Raw genomic sequence first — 22,597 nt, 5'->3', positions numbered from 1 at the left:
AAGTAGGAAATTTGGTCCATCAAAAGGAATTTCAGTCAACAACATTTTTTTTTTCAAGAAGAAATATTGTGTTGTCCGACAGGGAGTGATTGGTATCCATTTGTGAAAGGGGAAAAAAAAAAGATTAGAAAAAGAATAATTAGAAAACAGTGATAAATACAGTGAAGGATTTTTTCTGAGTTATTATGAATCAAAAGGGTATAACAATCATATCACAGAAAGAGAATAAAACATTCCAAACAGAAATTGAAACTTTGTAAGTCTGACATGTAACCAATGCTTCTTGATCCCCAGCCAGTAATATAAGATCCTCCTTCTTTGGAAATTATAAGCAACATGATTACTTCTGTTGTTTGTCCTCCCAGGCTACTGTAATAAAAATAACTCCATTTGCATGAGCACCTTCTCAATGCCTGCTGTCTCAATGGGAGTGGAGGGTGCTCAGTACTTCCTCGGACTTCTCAGCTTCTGGCAGGATTGAGCCATATGCCCATGAAATGATGATTTCTGTGCATGTTGGTCTTGTACCATTTTGATTTTGTATCCACAGACGCTGCTCTAATTTGTACAAATGGGCAGAGGAAAGCACTTGTGGGTGTATACATAATATTTTTCACAAAAAGGATGGTGTGTAACAGCCGTGGAAAGTGAGAAGCTGGTATAATCATGTTCACGCAGAAGAGTATTTCTAATGCAAATTTACTTTGCCTGAGCTCTTTTTTTTTTCAGCTCAACATCAATAACAATCCATGTAAACAGATTTCAGAGTAGCAGCCGTGTTAGTCTGTATCTGGAAAAACAACGAGGAGTCCTTGTGGCACCTTCGAGACTAACAAATGTATTTGGGCATAAGATGTCATGGGCTATAACCCACTTCATCAGCTGCATCTAGTGAAGTTGCATCTGATGAAGTGGGTTATAGCCCATGAAAGCTTATGCCCCAAAACATTTGTTAGTCTCGAAGGTGCCACAAGGACTCCTCATTGTTTTTAATCCATGTAAAGTACAAGAAACAAAATTCTGCCTTCAGTTATGCCCATCTGTGCAAACTCATTGAAGTCATTGAGGTTGCACAGGTATAAATGAAGACATATTTTAGCCGAAGGAGTTCCAGGCCTAACAGGTATTGCAACATATTGCTGATATGCAAGAGGATACTCTGAGTATACGACTTTAATTTTCCTTTTACTACTAGCTTTATCTGACTTGAAAGTGTAAACTGACTAACAAGATCTATAAATGTCCAAAGAAGCACTATGGGCCCAATCCTGCTTCTATTGAATCAATGGTAAAATGCTCATTTGACTTAAATGGGAGCTAAATGGGCCCCAGAATGATTATTAGTTCTTACTATATTTGCTTTGCCAGATATTTGTCCCACTGTGTGTAACACTAAGCTTCCTTTCTGAAATGATCTCACTTGTTGAATTGGCCCGTACCTTTGGTAGTAACACCTTCAGGAAAAGGACCCTGTTATCTCTTTAACTGTACACACCCTTTGATGCTTTAAATAATATAGTAATGAAGCCAATAATATGCAGTAAGAGCAATGCTGTATCAAATGCAAGAAAGAGCTTAGAGAATGCCAACATATGAAGATGGTACAATATTTTCAAAATGGTCTCTATTTTCCTCTTGCTATTCATTCACATAATTCAATTAAGGTTATTGACAGTTAACATCACATTAGTTGTCAACATCTTTACAGTTTAGAAAGGCAAATCAGACACAGATGAATCTTTCAGGTAAGAGTGCGTTAACATATTCATATGAAAAATCTTTCTACGGAAATGCCCATTACAAAAAAAATGAGGTGGAAGTCATGGACTAAAGCTCAGATAAAGAACGGTGTCTATGAAACAAAAATAATCCATATTATATATTTGCCCCACTTATAAATCTGAAAATATAACAAAAAATCATTTGGGAGATCCAAAATACTTCAAGAAGCCAAGCCAACACAAAATGTGGAAATATTAAGTTAACTTTGATGCCAACAAAAGGAATATTTTTGAGAAAAATAATAATACTTACCATCCTTACAGACTGTTCCAATTACACAGACGCCGGTATCTAAGATATAGCCATTTGGACAAGATGTACAGTTTTTGTCTCCTTGACCACTGCATTCCAAGCAGCTGGCATCACATCTTTAAACAAAACAAAACAAAAAACAAAAAGCCAGAAGTTATCACAATTGCCACTAAGCAACAACAAGAATTTCCATCACACGTCTCAGTTAAGTTCTCGTCACTGAGATCGTTCATATTCTTTTATTTAATGATAACTACTTGATTCTGAAATTTTGAAACTAAGTACAGCAGGTAGAAGTAACCAGTCACATTTATAAAAGAAATTAGGCATCCATAGACTGGACAAAACTATACAGGGAGACAAGGATCGAAAAGTAAAGCGTGTCATAGAAGATTAAAGGAGTATTATGCGTTTTCTGTGGAAAGCCGTAACAAAAGGTGATTCCCAATACATCTGTTAGTCTATAAGGTGCCACAGGACTCTTTGCTGCTTTTACAGATCCAGACTAACATGGCTACCCCTGTGATACTTATACCTGTCAAAGAGAGTTTGTCCAAAGTCAAAAAATAAGAGCTGCAGAAGGGCGTGAATGGTACTTTACAAAGATCTGCAAAAAACTCTGTCCCTGTCAAATAAAACTCAGCAAAAGGTTACCAAGCCTTGTCCATCAAGGATTTCTGCTCCGTAGCTGGTTTTATATAGCCAAGGAACTGAATGGTCCATATGAATGGCAATTTACCTCTTGGCAAATGGCTACTATTGCTTTTTTAATGGAAAAGAACAGCCCCTCTGCTAGATCCATTACCTTTTTACCATATTTTTATGCCCATAATTTAAAATTGATTAATAAAATCTTGATTTAAATAAGCAGAATGCACACACACGTGTGTTTTAAAACGATTTAAAAGCCGTTATATGGAAATTATAATAATGTTAAAAATTCTTGCTTTCTTCCCATAGTTTGCTTAGCATACTGTGTATTCTCTTATTCTCAACAGTCAGTAATATGTTCTACAATGTCGTAACATTCTATTATTTAATCTGACTTACACAGTAGTAGATGCATGATATCAAATATTAGACCCTTGCTATAAAAAAATCCCTAAAACATAATGTAGCCTTTGAAGACTATATCTTACCTTTTGCAGGTTTTGTATCCATTTTCAAGAGAGTGATCAAGGTAATAACCACCACTACAGGACTGCACACATCTCCCATCCTCCAAAAAATAACCTTCTGTGCAGTTTATGCAAGCATCTGCTCCTGAGCCTTAAAGCCAAGAGAAAATACACTGTAACACATTGACACATTCTCAATATAGCCTGGATAACAGACAGCAGCTCTAACTGTAACAAAACATCTGCTCATCATAGGTTATTGGACATATATATTCTTGTTGCTTTACACCTTTTCCTACATGTACTGCAAACTATATCAGTTAGCAACAAAAGATAAATATAGCAGTAATCCTGACATATTTTTTTCTGAGAAAAAAATTATTTCTATAGCTAGGAATTACAAGCAAAGATAGCTAGTGAGTATATGTGTACTCTTCAGCTAGAACGTTTATATTTTTATGTCAACAGGAAGAAACCTACTTTACTCAGAGATCTATTAAAGAACCTCCAAGGCTTAACTTTTCATTTACAAGCCAATCATCATACTGTATTTGGAAACATGATGTAATATTGCCCAAAGGACAAAATGATTAAGTGATGTCAAATGTCACTGAGGTACCTGCACATGTTGCACAGGAACGATGACACGGTTCACATTCCCTGCCATTGTGATATTTTCCTTCTTCACAGCGGACTGCACATCTGGATCCATATAAACTAGTGCAAAAGTACAAATTAGACTGTTTAATACTGACCAGCTATCAGCAAGGTAAGGAGGGAGGATGATGATCAGACTCAGAAACGTCTAAAGTATTCTGCAATGTTAATACAAGTTCAACTGAAATAATAGTATTCTACTGTACAATTATACAGCTTCTTTCACTGCAAGTTCTTTACAAACTTAAATATAGCAATCATTTCACACATGCAACTACATCTATGGTGGAGTTTCACAACTTGTAGCAAACAGTACACAGTACTATAGGACAGGAAGTGAAGAAGAATGTCAAATCTAAGGGAAAGTGCAAAGAAAATTCAAGTATGCAGAATGTAATTACCCAAATGGAACTTGGTCTGGAGTCAGTACCACTACACTTAAAAACATGCAAAGTGATTTGTTCCCAAGAACTTAAACTTTGCCTGAAAGACATCAAGACCAGTGGTGTCCCCTAATGCCATGTTAAAGTACTAACAAATACGAACTCAGTGTGAAGAATGCCACTTACTGCAGCACAAAGATTTCCCTTTGTAAAGGTCCTGAGTTTGCATGTGAACTGGGACCCTTCAGTTCATGCCTGCTGCATCCACACAGGGGAATTACAGCCTCGTACTATGGTATGCACTGCTATTCACTCCTCCTTAGTCCAAACTGCTGGACAGTGTGACATGCCCCTAGGCTTGCAGAAAGCTGTCTCCAATCAAATAGTATTTGCAAACCACTACTTTGCATCATTCCATTCACATCAATGAAATCTTCATTTCAAAGTGTAGCTGGAATTATTGAGTTTAACTTCCCTACCATTAAAAGGATCAATACCTTGAGTGCTAAGAGCTTTGAGAGCCCACTGAAATCAATGGGAACTTAAAGGCATTTGGTTCCTTGCAGGATTAAACCTATAATCAGCTGAACAAAAACCCTAGATCCAAATTAACTTTGGGAGGGCCTGAAATCTTGATTTGAATCCAGAATTTGCAGCCTGTGTTCCATGTTTAATTTGAATTTTAGTCTTTGGAATGGCTATCCACAGAACCAATAGACAACTGTAATCCAGGTACTCTTTAAAAATTTTCTCTTGAGATTTCCTCCTTCTTTATTTCAGGGTGGGCTTTATTTGGTCCTTTGAAGAGACGGTCTTTCCTGTCACATTGCCTAAGCTATAGTGAGGCTGGCATTCTTTTGGCTCTTTCATTCTTTGAGTTTGACCACTTGGCTCCTTTTTTCCATGATTCTACATGCTGCTGTACATATTTCCTGGCAGGGTATGTGTTGTGAGTTCAATAAGCCTACCTTTTATGCTCCAGGAAACCCGTTAGATACTCTCTCCTACAAACCTGTAACCTTGGCTCTTCCACCGGGCCGCCTGATATAGCTATGAAAAGTCTCCACACTGTTGCTTTGCTAAGCTGATGTGTGCCTGAGTTCACCAGTTTGTATCATTTTAAAGAGACTTGCACCAGACCAATTTGAGGAGGTATAAGTGTGGCTATTAAAATTAGTCAAAAACATAAAAGGCAAAACTTAGAAAAATTTCCTGAAATTGTCCTCGAGATTTTCACATTTCCACCCACAACTGTTTACAGGCCTGGAATAAGAGGGTGTAGTTACATGAATTAATAATACTATACATTTCCATAAGAAGATCTCAACATGCTCTACAGCCATGAATTTACCAATAGCGTCACAGCACTCCGGTGAGGGAAATAAATATCACCCCCATTTTACAGAGGGTTTAAATGTGCTGGGGCCTTGGCTTGAGCTGATGCCTTCCCTCCCTCAGATCAAGCCGCCTCTCTAAGGAGCGTCATTTTTTAGTGAGTGATAAACTGCATCACTGAAGACAGTACAATGCAGGTGGTTGAAAAATCTAAATACACCATGGGTACATAGAGAGTGAGAAGTGGCTTTACCATGTGAAAAATAAATTGGGCAAAGACATTCAAGGAAACTAATTATAATGGTCAGCTTGCACGAACTCAAAGACTGTAATCTATTTTGACACAAGGTACATGTCCAATACTAAAACAATTAAGGATCATCCTTATTCTAAACAAGTCTCAGATACAGATTTTGACTTCAATTTTTTGTGGCATAAACCCAGCATACAATCCCTTACAAACTCTATAGGGATTTTTGACCCTCTCCGCTTGGATCAAAAGGCCACTCAATTCACATGGAAGTAAAAATGTGTGCTGCTGCTGCTTTACCTATCAGTTTCAGAAATGATTAAGTCCCCCTACCAAGAAAAAATAACCACTGCTGTTTAATATATGGGCACACCATATCGTAATGGAATTGAACCTGAGGTACTTAAGATAAGTGAATGATTGGATGTATGAAGAGACACAATAAAGATAAGGAAATAGTTTCTAACTATCACAGGAATGAATCAGAAGGATTAATACAATTCATCAGTTTCACTTCTAAAATAATCCTTGACTGCCACACTGTAGGTCAAAAAAGTGAAGAACATAGCTTTTACATGGCTACAACTTTCATTTTGCCTGCAGTTAAACATTTTTTAAAATTCATTGTTAGCCAAGATGGCTTATGATGGCACAAGAAAGTATTAAATTACAGCACAAACAGCAATAGAACACATAAATGGAGGCCCCGTCAAGGTTAAATAGTAATATTATGTAAGTCTCTTTGATGTATGTCCATAGACTCAGGAAGTCTCTTTGGCTATTGTGTGCAGTGAAATCCATCATATCCTTACCTTAGGCCATGTCTGCATTCTGTGCAACTTTGGGATTCAGTACATGTCTTACAGTTCTCACTGCATTTCCGGCAAACAATCTTATCTGCAAAGGAAAAAAGAAAAACAGCCTAGAAAACCCTGGTCAATCATGTTTAATAAAATTATATGGATATATTCCATTGTTCCATTTCTTGTGCCCAGGTAAAAAAGCAATGAAGTAGAAAGCAAGAATAAAATGAAATAGCTAAAGTGCTACTTATATATTGACCTTCTCCATCAAACATCAAATGCTTTCAGTTATTTCTAAATATTTAAAATAACATCCTATTCCTTTGAAAAATAATATGCTTTGAGATTGTAAAAACACTTACATGAATACACTTGCTTAAATTGTGTTTTTACTACTGACTCATGCAATCTTTTCAAATAATAGGAAAAATACTAAACTCATGCAAATAAGAGTTTCTACATGAATTGCTCATGCAAAGCGACCTATTAAGCTTTGTGTAATTGTCTTTTAGATCATTTAAGCAAACAGACTTTCCTAATTTCATTTTTTTGGGGGTTCAAGGATATGCCTGATTGCACTTTTCTGATCTTATCAAACCTAAGCAACATATTACTGTTCTCTTTACCCCAGCCATAAGACCTAAAGAGCCCACGTTCCTCCACACATTTACACTTCTTACTCGGGAAGTTCTGTATCATGGACACCAACTTTCTACCTGAAAAGGGCTGTGTGAGAATCCCATCTAACTCCACATTCTCTTTTATCCTGCACCTTGATCAGGCAGGGGAGCCATTGTGGTAGAAAGAAATACTACTACTTAGTTCTTTTAAAGTGAAAATGAAAGAAATGAAGCTAATACTATATCTGCCCCTGCTACCCCTGGTTATGAATATACTGCTTCACAGTACTGCAAGCAGGAGACACTGGCCCCAGTTCAGCAAAGCTCTTAAGCACATACGGTAATTATCTTTAAGGATATGCCTAAATCCCTGGGATTAAATATTTTATAGGATCAGGGCCTAGGCTGGGAATTAAGACTGGGGACGCTGCATGGTCATCCATAGGTGGGAATTAAAGCCAGGTCTCCCACATGGCAGTGTAGGTTACTGCTACTGCATCATTGCATCACTGCAGATATTAAACGTCTGCCAAATTTTGCCCATTGTTGTGCAGCTGTGTTAAGAGTTGAGGACAGAGCCTCTACCTTCCTTAGCATACCAATGTAGCAGCCAAGCAGCATGCCCGTCTGGCTCTCACATGTCCACTGGTTTACCAGGGAAGCATAGTGTCCCAGTTTAGGAAGTAATGTTTAATATGTGCTGGAGATGAGCACATGAGTCAAGAAGATGCATTCTTCCACATGTTCCCCCACCACATAGTGGATCTACTATTGTAGAGGGACAAGTGTTGCTCTGCTACCTCCACTTCATAGTCAGAAAGAGGAAGGGAAGGATTTTGTCATATACCACTAAGCATGATTTTCAAGAGCTAATATTCAAAGCAGAATCCAGATGTAGTTTTGGAAGACACACTTGATCAAGATTGGTTCCCTACAATTTCATAAAAGGAATGAGATTTAGAAAAGAGACAAATGTATCAAAATACACTTTTTATCTTAAAAACTACTCCCTGACCTCCCCAAACAACCCAGCCCAAATATTGGAAACCCAAAGAAATAAGCAGGAGAAAATACTGACTCTTGTCAAGGTAAAATCCATCTGGGCAGCTGGTAATACAGACATTGGATTCTTCATTTAGATAGAAACCGGATTTACAGCTCAGGCATTGGTCACTGTGGCTTCCAACACAGGTTTCACAATTGGGTGAGCATTTTTTACAGCGTTTCTTGTCTACATTATAGTGACCAGGTGGGCAGTTTGGAACACAGATCCTGCATTGTGCAGTGAAGAAAAGGCAATCTCATCACTGATGTAAACCCACCACCCTATAGCAGAGGTCCCCATACTGTGTGGCGTGCCCCACCTAGGGAGCACAGAGGAACCTTCGGAGGTGGGGGTGTGGGCCAGTCCCTACAGAGGGCAGGGAGGGAGCACCACCCAGCCCCTCTCCACCCCCAGCTCTGCTCTGGTTCTGCATGCAGCTGCATCTCCAGCTCCCAGCCCCACCCCCAGCTGAGACCCCAACCTCAGTCTCCTTACCCCATCCCCATCCACCCCGGTCCTGGCAGAGGCGGGGGGATGCAGACCATTTACATCTGCCCCAAGCTTGCCCAAGCCCAGTGACTGATGCTATATACTAGCTATGCTGGTTCTAATTTTGTTTTTATGTTCATTTTGTTAAAAAATAGTCACAGGATGGTTGAATAATCAGGAAATGGTGTTTGAAGGATCTACATTACATTCAAATTAGTAGGACTTTCCTCTAACTCCTATGCAAATTTGTAAAATAAACTAAAGGTAAGAGAAATTATTCCATATCCTGTAGAAAGGGGAAAAGGAGGGAGATATTAAGATAAAAATAGAACAAGGGATGATATATAAAGATGTTTTTTTCTTTCTTACCGTGTGTTGTTTTTAGATTTGTAGTAATAGTGTAGACAATCAGTACAGTGGTCTGGTCCTGGCCCATCACACCCTACTTTACTGCATTCTGCATTGCATGGACCTTTAATAAATCCAAAAATCAAAGGAGGGGAGAAATGACACATCTGTATTTGCTACTCTGTGGTCCTTACAAAATATTGCTATAATGCAGAGTATAATTACCCCAGTTCCCTATATGGACTCAGTGACTAGCTACAGTGAAGCTAACACAGCATCTAACACAGACTTATCAGATACTATTTGTGGAGTCAAATAGATGCTGTCATTATAAATAAATCATTTAAATTTTTCGTCACTGATGCCCGAAGGTCTCTGAGTCCCTTAACAAAGACTAACAACATCATTTATCATAAATAGTTCTGTGTGCCCACATAAATCTAAGATTGGGAACAAACAGTATATGGTAGACTATCACTAGCAGATTGTTGTTAATAATTAAATAAGAGTACTGGGGCCCTGTTGTTCACAATATCATTACAATATTTTTCATATGAACTTTAACTCTGAAAGTTGGAGAATTGATCGTTAGGATTCTCCACGTAACCTTAACTCTGACCTCATCTTCTTGCTAACAGCCTCTTACTGGATAGCAACTAGATGCTAGTAATGACCACTATCTTGTGGTGCAGTTTCTTCATAATTTCAGAAGAGGATGTGTGTAGATGATGATTATATAATGGTGTGGTATCTTAGAACCAGGGGAAGTTGAAAAAAGGAGATATATTAATGAAAAATGGCATCTTCCAGTGGCTTCATAGGTTAGAGAGCAGTTGAGGTCACTTGGGCTGTATGGTTTATGGTGGAATTTTGGATGTAATTTTTGGAATGTGTAGGCAAGATAATGGACTAGATTTCAGTGTATTGTCTCTCTAAATCAGCAGCTGAAGCGGGTCTCTTTGAGTCTTTTGCCCATACATAGTGTTTATTTTGTAGGTCTGTATTTACATTTTGGGAAGGCAGAGTTTGTGGTCCACACTGGCAATGTGAATGTTATACAGTGGTTTGGTGTTTATAACTAATACCATCAAAAGTGATTAGCAGATTAAATATTATCATTATGGAAAGCTGCTCAATAACCATCATATGCCAATCCCATCTCCATGCCATATTGATGCCTGAAGCCAGAATAGAAACAAAAAAAATAAAATAAAAAGTAAAATCTCAGTCTGTCCAGGTGATTCTAGAGTGGCTCAATCACCTTCCAAAATAAAGAGAGGTTCAAGAGTGAGTGGAGAATGGAAAAGTTCTCAGTATAATGCTGTCATCTTGGGGCTGGCACTCTACCTTTAGACAGGGAGATATTGATCACAGAATCATCCAATCAAATATTACCCAGCTAATGGCCTTCAAAGTTCCTCTTCACACATAATGGGCCTAAGTGCTTTCAGAACGCTCTAGACATTGTTGGAATAGATAATGTCACACCCAAACAGGACAGCCCCACAGACTTGTTGCCTTCTTGCTCTGACACTATTGACTGATGCCAGAAAGACTAGTTATAATAGAAGATTCAATGAAGACAATGGACAATTTTTCATAGAGCTCAGTTGAAGGAGATTGTCTCTCCTGACACAATGTAGATGATACCATCCCGAACAGCTGTTCATATATACTGCTGGGGAATTCTTCACCATGCATATTCATCATGAAATATACCATATGTACTTGCCATGCTTAAAAAAAAAATCAGAATTAAAAAGATTTATGTGCAACTTTAAATAACAAGTCACATGACTCGTATCTTAATCAAAACTCTTAACTGAAGTCCCACCACTCCCATTCCTCATGGGAAAAACCTCAGTGCAAAGCCTTTTTACTAGAGCTTTGGTTGGCATCATGCTTTTGATCTTAGAAAGTTCATTTTCCTGAATGTAATTATTCTAAAGCTTGCATGTTTATATTTATTACAATTCTAACTTATGAAAAGAAGTTTTATAAACACACATACAAACTTCCTCTTCAATCCAGAGAAAGGGAAAGGCAGATCAAAGTAACTGTGCAAGTTATGTTTTATTCAATTGCTTAGGTTATTTTTGTTGTTTATTATTTGTTTCCAGAAGCATCCACATGGTGCTAAGTGGCTTCCAAACAAACAAAAACAAAAAGGCACAATTCCTGCTTCCAAGATCTTAGCGTCTAATTAGGGAATGCAAGTAGACAGAAGAAGGAAGAATAGAGTATAGGGAAGTGGTGAACATCAAACAATTAAGGTGGCTAGGCAGTGACATTCTGACAGTACAATGGCACATACAGTGTGCCAAATTAGTCCTCAACCCTATTATACATGAGGTAAAGTAAATGCATGATTCCTCGAGATGTAGACTCCAACTCACCTGCATAGTCATCTGTCCCATAGTCTTCTGTAGGGTCTTCGACTGGACTGGAGCGCACTCGTTCCACTTTGGGAAAATCGTTTCTTGGCGAGTAAGGCTGGATGGATGTCCCATAAAGAACTAAGGACCATTCTTTCAATTTGCCTAGCAGTCAAATATTTAAAGCATAATCTTAGATTACTTACATCCTCTCTTTCTCTCTCTCATGTGGATTTTGATACTGATCATATGAAATTGTGAATGAATATGAGTGAGTCTGAGCCCTTGCTTTATCTCTGTGTCCTTGTGCAGGACATAGTGAGACAGAGATAATGCAGTTTTAGCTTCAGTATAAATCCAAACCAGCTCACCTTTCTAAATCAGTTTTTCATACATCGGATCTAACACCACATCAACCTCTTCCAATTCTAATAAAAGACTACTTAAATACTCCATGCTTGCTTCAATAAAAAAACATAAATAGTTTTCATATAAGGGGTGAAATCCTGACCCTGAAATCAATGGGAAAACTCATATGGACTTCAATGAGGCAAGTTTTCATTCCACATTTCACTTTCCTTAAGAACACTAGTAAATCAACTTTTCTTTTTTATTATTCTTAATCTGTCAATTAATTAGTTGGATTCCAGTTTATTAAGGGGGTTGATTTTCTTATAATACCCAATGAGTAACTCCTACTGGCTTTAATGGAGGTCTACTAATGCACACTGAGGGAAGAAAAACTCTCCTAACTTATCAAAATCTCTGTAGTAAAACTTCCATGTCATCCTCTGAAAACAACACCATCAGTGAAAACCCATACTATAAAATTAAAACATGGAAAATAAGTTTGGCCACACTGCTCCCTTGATTGTATTTGCCCACAGTAAAAATCACTATACAATTTAGCCCAAGTCAGCATAATTGTCAGTCTCTCATTATGAAAGGCTTGGGACTGAAATAGGTCAGCAGTGAATATTTGAAAAAGTCCTGCAGCTAGGTTTCGTGGTGGGCTGTTCTTTGGTCTAATTGCTCTTCCCTCGGAGCAACTTTTTTCAGAAGTTTAAACCAAATTAACCTTTCTTTAAATAGATCACTCGTACTACATATATGGTAAAATTCAAATAAATTTACCCTCTCCTTTCTATTAAATGCTCTCCACAATTTGTTTTGGGCTTTAATATTCTCCTTTGCCTGTGTATTTTTAAACTATAGAAGTTAAGTTCCATTAACTTTTACTAAATCCTAGTTCTCTTTCTGTATTCTCCCAATTTTGTTGCTGTCCTCTAGTGAGGTACCCAAATTATGTGCCCTATTACCTCTCTGATTTTACATTCAACACCTAAAATTTAAGCAACAAGAACAGAGGTTTTCCTAAGGTGACTGGCTGATGGGAGGTGATCACCCATTTTCTTGTCAATTGTTATATTTTCAGACTAAAGATTGTTGTGAAATAGTACCTGTCTCAGTCAACCCAGTATTGCCTACTGTTTGATTTTCAGCCTGATTTGATAGAAATCCTACCCTTTATCTGATGTTATTTTGTGCTCTCTTGATAGATTATAAGGCTGGAAAAGGTCATGGGCCTATAGTCTAACCTATTGCATCACAATTCTTGCATTGAGCCCAACAACTTGTGGTTGAGGTAGAGCATATCTTTTAGAAAGACATCCAACCTTGATTTAAAGACTTCAAGTGATGGAGAACTTACCACATCTCTTGGTAGGGTGTTCTAATGGTTAATTACCCTACTAGTGATAAAATGTGCACCTTATTTCCAGTATGAATTTTTCTAGCTTCACCTCCCAGCCACTTACCTTTGTCTGCTAGATTAAAGAGCCCTGTAGTATCAGACATCATCTCCCTGTATAAGATCATGCTGAAGTGGCCCCTGAACCTTCTATAGATCAAACACCTTTAATCTCTGCTTATAAACCCCAGGATCACATTGCCCCTTGTAGCCCCAGTATGTCTCTAGGTGCTTGTCCCTAAATCCTTGTCAGAGCCACAGCTTTCCAGTCCACCAGCCTGTAATTATGTCCTACATTTTAAGATGTATGACCTTGCATTTGGCTGTAATAAATTGGATGCAGTCAAATAATATGTTTTACTAACCGATCTAGACCACCCTGCCCTCATCATTTAATTCTTCACCAATCTTTGTCACCTGCAAACTTTATAAGCAATGATTTTATAATTTTTTCCAGATCATTGACAAAAATATTGGTCCAAGAACCAATTTCTGCAGGACCCCGCTAGAAATACTCCACTTATTTTTGCTGCCCATGCATGGAATCTTGAAGGATTTTTCTCCGAGATCAGATTGGCAGAGACGCTTTGTTTTTTTCACCTTCATCTGCAACATGAGGCACAGATCAATTGTTGGTCTGATTTACAGTAAATGGTGGATTCTCTGTAACTTGAAGTCTTTAAATCAAGATTTGAGGACTTCAGTAACTCAGCCAGAGGTTATGGGCCTGTTACAGGAGTGGGTGGTCAGGTTCCGTGGCCTGTAATCTTCAGAAGGTCAGACTAGATGATCATGATGGTCCCTTCTGGCCTTAAAGTCTGAATCTGAGTCCTACTGAAGCTACCATTCTTGGACTTTGCATGCATGCAATGGTCTACACGAGCACATCTATTTACAGGATCTGGGCCTTTAACTTGTTTTTTAATTAAACAAGTGGAGGGGAGAGTAATGCAGGCGTTACCATGGGAGTAGTTTCCTTTTAAAGACTAGTTTAGTCGATAAATTGAGAAAATCCATGGAATTTGCCAGCACGTAAATGAAGTCTGCTTCAAGGCAGGTTTAATTTGCACAATGAAAATACACACACACACACAGACACACACTTTTATAACAAAGATACAAACCATACACATTTGAGCCAAAATATTTGTTTTGGCTGATTCCACCATTTAGTCTGGCTAGCACAGTCCCTTTCCCTCCTTATATTTAGTACATAACAAAGAGATCCCTAGTTGTATGTGTAGGAGAAACAGTATATCACAGTGTTTCATAGACAGCATATGTCTGCACTTTGCCCCATAAATTCTGCTGAATTAAATGCAGAAATAACATACATTGTTTTTTTATAAACTGGATGCTGCTTTTCTTTATGGCTAACAGATGTGACAATACCTTGCCCAATGCTAGGTTCTGATGACATCAGAAACATTACATGGGTTGGCCATTTGTTCACATTTTGAGACAGGAAAACTGTAGTTATTAATTATAAAACTTTTTGATAGCTAAACAAGTATTTACAGACATGCAGAAATACAAAACACATATGGTGGGGATAGCAGTGTGATCAATTGCAGACTATGGTGATAAACTGGGTAACTATCATAGATTGTACTGATGTACCTTTGCACACTCTGCCCACTGATCTAGCACTGCCAGGACAAATTCAAACATCTGAGTTTTTCCTTGGATAACATATGCCAGGCATTAACACATCTTTTCTGAACAGGAATGCTATTGGACTCTGGATGCTAAGAGTAAATGGTGCTAAAGAGGACAAAAAGAACCAGGCCTGAATTCTCCACTGTCCTGGATCCTGTGTTGTCACTTACATGTGTGCGTGTGAATGCAGAGTGGGTGTCTAACATGGATATTCGGGTCTGGTGGTGTTTTACACCCATCTTGCAGAGGTGTAAATGACTACATAAGGTTCAAGGCAGTGAAGAATCACTTCTCCAGGTCCAGATTCTCAGCTGTACCCACTAACCATTGGGTGCATCTGAAGATATGGGGGATGATTTCCCTTTGGCATGATTCCTGACAGTTTAGAGAAGCCTCTGGACTTCTTTAAACTATGCTGGTTAACTATGGCCCCAGGGGCTGATATACCAGCTGTGGACTTCTACAGCTGGGTATTGGAGGAGACGGCTAGGATAGCTCTGTGCCAGCTGCCAGAGAAATCCTCAGCTGGGTAGGTCTACTGCATTTACAACTTCTTTGCATCACATGAGCTAGATCTTCACCAGCTGTAAATCCTCATTGCTCGATTGAAATCAGTAGAGCTCTGCCAATGTACACCACTTGAAGATCTAGCTCCATATGACAAGCCACTAATTGTGCTGCAGTTCATACAGTATAAAGTATTGAAATCAACAGGAATATTCATTCAAGCTAGAGTTTGCAGGAACAGGTCCTTAAAGAGTATTAGGTATTAGAACTAATGTAAGTCCTATATAAAATTTGGTGGAACTCAATCCTCTCTTTAGCTTGTCCCCTTTTCACTGCCCTGGTAGCATAAAGGGGCTATAACTGGTCTCTGGAGAATAGCCCCTCTATAAGGAACTGGTGGAGAACTACCGAAGTGGCTCTATGCCAGCCCTCACTCAGGCTCTAGCATAGGGAGCATGCCACAGCAGAGAGGGAGGGAGGTGGCTGGAATGCATTGCTCTTTGCTGTACTTGGCTGGGGGATGACTCTTAGGGTGCTGTTGCAAGCTGCTCTAACCAATTCCTTGGAGTAAGGCAGGCCTCTGGCTACCCCAAGAATAAATTTGGTAACATTAAAATATTGATGAAGTTGCCAACCATTGACTTTATGGGCTTCCTTTTTAATAACCTGATGAAGGAGGAACTCCATTGAAGCCAATGGAATGACATCAGTGAAAATTGGTGTGAGAAGATAATCAGACCAGAGATAGCTGAGTGATGACTGAAAAACTGAAGAAGACTGTATTTTACTCCATGCCTCTAGAGTGCTGTACCCAAGCCCTTCAAAACTGGGTGCCTAAAGTTAGTCTTCTAAATCCATAAATCCAGCCGGCAAGAAGGAACTGAGGGGATGGAGGGTCGGCAGGGCCCTATATTGAGCGCCATAAAGGCGTGACCCCAGGGGGCACCCAGGTCGACCCAACGGATGCTGCTAGGGAAAACACCTAATTAGAATTGACATGAGCAACCACTCGAAGAAGAAGGTGTAGTATTCCAATATAAGTATCTTAAGACAAATCCAATTTCAACCAAGAGAGAAAAAAACACTGTTCCAGTCCACAGGACAAAAGGCCATCTCTACATCTGATAACAAAACTACTAATGGGACTTTCTGACAAGGCTGAATTTGGAGATATTTAATATGCTTATGTTATAAGCCACAAACTTTTTTACAAAATCAACTTTAAATATATAATTTTCAAGCCTCATAGCTAGTGCTTTATTCTTTTCCTGTGTACTGGTGATATGAAGGGGGTCATCATATTTGGTAAAAGCAGTTTAGATTTTTGAGTGTCATTATATATTTTCTAATTCAGAAACAAGTGTATTTTTAATTGTTTAAAAATAAAATTCTGGTGTTAAACTATCAAGAATATATTTGTATGGCTTCATATATTTTATCTTGAGTATCAGACATATCTTATTTTGGCAATTTAGGATTGATTTTAGGTAAATCAATTAAAAAAAATCTTGAATGGTTTGTGAGTTTACTTAGTTTTCTGAAGGGTAATATATTTTGTTGTCTTCATAGAATTCTAAATCAACATGCCTAGTGGCAATGTTATGGTGACCCTGATCAGATTTTAGATAGTTAATCTTGAATTTTTATACATTTTTTAAATGTCACAGGCTAGTCATCACTCAGATTTTTCCACCTTTATTGCAATGTTGTTCACTGAGTTGATTCTCAGTGTTTTCAATCGTACTATAAGTGTTAATTTAGCTTCACTGTTACATAATTATCAATACATTCTTTGTACTCCAACTCTTGTGACCATTTTTAGTTTAGATTTCTTGCTGATGTAATTTTTCTTCTTCAATATTTTTTATTGAAATAAATCTTGACAGAAATTAAACGCCCTCAGACAACTGGTTTGAGGGCATCTCGTTTATTTTGATGTGAGATATCAAGAGAAGCATTCTACTCTATATTCATTAATAGTGGTGCTATTTTTTTGTATGCAGTATATCTTTTTGAAAATGAGGCTTAGGGATGAGATTTTTTCAGAATACTTAAGATACTCATCTCATATTGCAAGTCAATGGGGATTGGCACCTAACTCTCTTGGGCCCCTCTGAAAATTCTAACCTAAATCTTCATTTATTTGATCTATCTGTATTGATTTTTTTTTTGGTATTTGCATATACTAGTGTAAGATCAGACCACATATTGGGACCTATGTGTGGAACAGGAATTATAAGCAGGAGATCTTCTGAGGCTAAAAACATATCTAACCAAGAATAGATTCAAAAGCGGGAGAATAAAAAGGTTGGGGATACTTTGTCTTGTGTATGGCAGCACAAAGAAACCTCAAAGCAGGTGTAGAGGCTAAGGGAGGCTCACCCCAGTATGGTGTGTGTGTGTGTGTGTGGATTCTCCAGTGGTGGAGAACTGATCAAGGCCTCTTCCCTCCTTGTAGCTGGCACAGTGAGCATGGATTGGAGAAAGTGTGTGGACAGAGATTGCTAGCAGTTTTATCAGCTACAACGAGGGGAGTGGCCTTCATCAGCCTGATGCAAAGGTGGCCCAGTTTGTACATGCTATTGTGTTCGCTGCCTTAAAAATGCAGGCATGCAACTGTACATACCAAGCTTGGGCTTCTCCTTCTGAAAAATTGTCTCTAAATCCCTTTGTATTTTCAGACACTGACTCTTGGCTGCCAAAACTCACAAGCCTGGTGTGGTCTAGCTGTGGAGTGCAACTTATACCTTGAGATGGCAAGTTTTCACATGGTGGGGATAAAGGAAGTGGAAGTTTGCCCCCAAGAACACTGCATTGTTGCCATTCTTTCCACACAAACCAGAAGTAGGTTCATGGTAAGAAGGAGCTACGGGTCTCAGAAGACAAGTAATAAAAGTGTGGAAGTGAAGCACAACAAATAGATGGGAGTCAAATTCTGCCTCAATTCTCTGCAATCCCATTGAAATCAGTGTGTCTGCTCAAGTGTAAATGAGGGCAGGAATTAGCCCAAGTACTGCATGCAACTGAACATATTCTTCTGGACCACTGAGCCTAACTAAAGGATGGATTCATACCTGGAGACTTGAAACTTCTCAGCTGAGATGGGGTATCATGAATCTCCAACTTCCAGTCACCTGCTGCTTTTTCACCCCAGCAATGAGTAGTCATGAACTCCCAGTTTTTAAAACCTTCTGTGGAATGATCAAATAACCTAAGATAAAGCAATAAAGTATTACTATATATACAGAAGAACAAGAAAATAAATCCTTGCCTTCATCGGTGATCCTCAACTCTCGTGTGCCCACTCACAAATGAAGTATATTTAAACTAATTAGTGTATCTAATCTAAGCATTTATACTGAATTTATCACCATGGTTTTGCAGCACCTATTTCAAACATATCTGATGGGACCATTTTGTATATAACAATTCAATGGGGGAGGAAGGACAATTCTTCTATATGCTGTTGCTTCATATAATGAAAGAGAGAATGAGAGTTTATATACTGCAAATTAAAATTGCCAGTGCAGTTTAATAAAATTCACATCCTGAAAAAGTACACACTGAACACAACTACCTTTCCTTTGTTCTAAAAGCGTGACCCAGATACAAACATCATTTTTTAAGTGGAAAGTTTTCTTTTTTCCAGTTTTGGGTTGAAATACTGAACAGGGGGTTACGAAAATAAGAAATACTAGGTGGGCAATACAACATGAGCAGTGGGGGCCAGGAGAGTTTCAGTACTCATGATGCTTGTGAACAGAACAAAGGTAACTGAGACATATTGAACTTCAAATAATTTAAGTATTGCTATATCCAAAAGTTTGACAGAGTCTAGTTTTGCTTGAACTAATTGGCATATGATGATTTCGTCTTACTAACAGTTTTACAGTAATTTCATTACTTAGGGCTTGGATGAAGAGGTTGGAGCTTGGGTCTGAAATACAGTGCGTTTTAGTAGAGGGACCCAGTGTAGAGTCTGCAATCTGATGCTGATCAGTGGGGAGGTCTGGCCCAAGATTTTATTGCCTAAGACTGGAATTTATTAATGAGATTTTGAAAAGACACAAGAGAGCATGCACTTTTGTTCAGTGTTAACAGTATGTTGCCTGGTGCCCCAAAGCTATTGATGAGAGATTCACTGGAGTAGAGACTGCTGCCTCATAAATGGTACAGTTCAGCTTTGGAAGAATATATACAATTTCAGATCTCTCTCTCCCTTTCTTGGAAACACACACATACACCCAGATTCACAAATACTGTGTTTAGCTATATATTTTTATTCACACTCTTTATGTATGGAGATTCCATGGCTCACATCTGTGCTTAAGTATATTTCATAAAATTAGATTTGTACACTAGCTGACTACTGGCATAGCACCATTGTTGATTCAGTGGATTTACCACAATTTTCTCTTAAAAAGAGAAAAACCTATTCATACAAATGTTTAACAAATCCTAAACAAACCAAGCAAACCTTTAAATCACTTGACTCTTTCTCGTAGTTTCTAAGTGTATTTTCAGCCTCTTCTTTTTTTAAAAAAGTTGTGAATACAATGTGCGTGTCACAGAATTTGTACTAGCAGAGAATTTGGCCCATTCTATGTGATTATCAATTTAGTTATCTGAGTACAGCAGATTTTGCAAACAAATGTTTGCTAGTATAGCATACACCATGTACTGCAGTGATCCAAATTACCTGTTCAGTTATCCTTCCACACACACATACTGGGTAGGTTCAATTCAAATGATTGCAAAAATTGTTTTCAGCAGACTTAATACAGTTCACAGAATCACAGACTATCAGGGTTGGAAGGCACCTCAGGAGATCATTTAGTCCAACCCCCTGCTCAAAGCAGGACCCATCCCCAGACAGATTTTTACCCCAGTTCCCTAAATAGCCCCTTAAGGATTGAATTCACAACCCTGGGTTTAGCAGGCCAATGCTCAAACCACTGAGCTATCCCTCCATGCAATATTGTGCTGATTTTTTTTACAGTAACTGAGTAAACAACTCATACTACCGCAATATCTTATTTTTATACTGTGTGTCAGTCAGTCAAGGCAGCAACAGTCCTCTCTACTGTTATGGCAACTAAATTACATAGCATTATATAAATACCATGTAATTATTTTAAAAATTCTATATTTATTGGGATTTAAGTCACATACATTTCACAGAGACATGTCACAGATATTTACTGCCTATTTTTACCAAGGACTAGTACAAGATTTTCCACAGCATTTGTGTTTCAGAGGAGGTTATAATCTACTTTTCAACCTTGTCCTCAGATCAGTGGCAATTACATTTTCGGTCACCTCAGATGTTTGGTCTCCATATTGTTTGCTTACTTAAATTCTATCCAAAATGTGGTATTTAAAAATGTGATTAGATTTTTACTCTTATCTAAAACCACAGTCACTTTTGGGTGCAAAAATGAGACTTTGTCCCAGATGTACAATAATATCTCTAATTAAAATTTACTACAGAATTCTACATTAATGCTGTAAGCAGTCAAGTTAGGGATCATTATTGGGGAATAGTTTAGTACTGTTTCTATGGCATGGGTTAGTTTTTGGAATGAACAGATTACCAGTCTCCTATTGGACAGGTACAGTACTTATCAAATAGGGGTTTAAATGGTATTTTTCTATTTCATTCTCACCTGTTCTTAAAAATGAACACACTGTCAACAAGCCACAGGAAAACATCACAAGAGTCAGTGAAGAAAAAGTGTTTGCAAGGAGTAAAATGGTGAGTTTTAGTTTGTAAAAGGCTGAGTTCATACAGCCTAGGCCCAGCTGTGCATGTGCTATATGCGCTCTCCTGTATGAGCATTTTTATGCGGATCTGCATATTTACTAGGGTCTTTTACATAAAGGAGAGTGTAGGTGGCATACCAAGATGTACATGTCTTTCTCATATAAGGGTGGTAAGCACTGAAGCATATATCTAAATTGACTGAAACATTTATCAGAAAGTTAGGATGAACTTTTCTCTCACACAAAAAGAAATCACACAACTGAATGGGATTTTTTTTTTTTTTAATGGGCATTGATTCATTAAAACCCAGCTCATACTTTTTCATGTGTCAGGTGGATTCAGTTACTAGGTCATACTTCATACTAAGGGTATATTTATGAATAGTTTACAAAGAATTAGTAAATGATTGGATAATCAACTGTTATAGATTATTGCAGAGTCCAATAGTTCAATGGGTGGCTTATAGCCATGTACAACAACGATAGATGTGCTTATAACCACTATAACACCTCTACTCATGCCTGTAACATACATCTAACATTAACTAATCACTCATGAACCTTTATAAACTATTTATTAATGTAATCTTAATATAAAGTGGGACCAGTTGCCTAAGTACCCATGTGAACTTTGGTGATACCAATATGATTAATAGATTCATAGATAGATTCATAGATTCTAGGACTGGAAGGGACCTCGAGAGGTCATCGAGTCCAGTCCCATGCCCGCATGGCAGGACCAAATACTGTCTAGATCATCCCTGATAGACATTTATCTAACCTACTCTTAAATATCTCCAGAGATGGAGATTCCACAACCTCCCTAGGCAATTTATTCCAGTGTTTAACCACCCTGACAGTTAGGAACTTTTTCCTAATGTCCAACCTAGACCTCCCTTGCTGCAGTTTAAACCCATTGCTTCTTGTTCTATCCTTAGAGTCTAAGGTGAACAAGTTTTCTCCCTCCTCCTTATGACACCCTTTTAGATACCTGAAAACTGCTATCATGTCCCCTCTCAGTCTTCTCTTTTCCAAACTAAACAAACCCAATTCTTTCAGCCTTCCTTCATAGGTCATGTTCTCAAGACCTTTAATCATTCTTGTTGCTCTTCTCTGGACCCTTTCCAATTTCTCCACATCTTTTTTAAAATGCGGCGCCCAGAACTGGACACAATACTCCAGCTGAGGCCTAACCGTATGGCCAAGATAGGTTGGATATGGCAGTCCTGACTTCCTGTACTAAGAGATGGAACATCTATGTGCTGAAAAGGAACATTTCCAGTACTAAATTAATTTTAAACTGAAAAATAATGGGTCTCTTTGAGAAATTATATAATATACATATGTGTAGGTGTGTACTGTACATGAATATATATTCCTACACACACACATACATACATAGAAAGTATACTCAAATAATTATTTCCTTAAAACAAGATCATCTTGTTGAAATGTGCAGGT

The 22,597-nt window shown here is 38.1% G+C and overlaps 1 protein-coding gene across 3 annotated transcripts in view; it reads right to left on the bottom strand.

The window, feature by feature from the left end:
• Window positions 1-22,597, bottom strand: part of PCSK5 (proprotein convertase subtilisin/kexin type 5) — a 294,987-nt gene that overhangs the window by 66,429 nt on the left and 205,961 nt on the right. For all 3 annotated transcript variants that reach the window (XM_034773743.1, XM_034773745.1, XM_034773744.1), the window contains 8 exons: window positions 18,448-18,584; window positions 11,479-11,622; window positions 9,104-9,206; window positions 8,279-8,472; window positions 6,590-6,674; window positions 3,772-3,869; window positions 3,174-3,303; window positions 2,035-2,150 (listed from right to left, as the gene is read on the bottom strand). In XM_034773743.1, the coding sequence (XP_034629634.1) occupies window positions 2,035-2,150; window positions 3,174-3,303; window positions 3,772-3,869; window positions 6,590-6,674; window positions 8,279-8,472; window positions 9,104-9,206; window positions 11,479-11,622; window positions 18,448-18,584 (1,007 nt within the window). The remainder of the gene's footprint in view (window positions 1-2,034; window positions 2,151-3,173; window positions 3,304-3,771; window positions 3,870-6,589; window positions 6,675-8,278; window positions 8,473-9,103; window positions 9,207-11,478; window positions 11,623-18,447; window positions 18,585-22,597) is intronic.

The sequence above is a fragment of the Trachemys scripta genome, chromosome 6 (assembly GCF_013100865.1).
Source record: "Trachemys scripta elegans isolate TJP31775 chromosome 6, CAS_Tse_1.0, whole genome shotgun sequence".
In the NCBI taxonomy this organism is placed as follows: domain Eukaryota; kingdom Metazoa; phylum Chordata; order Testudines; family Emydidae; genus Trachemys; species Trachemys scripta.
The sequence above is the reverse complement of the archived record's forward strand: the minus strand, read 5'-3'. Positions and strand labels throughout refer to the sequence as shown.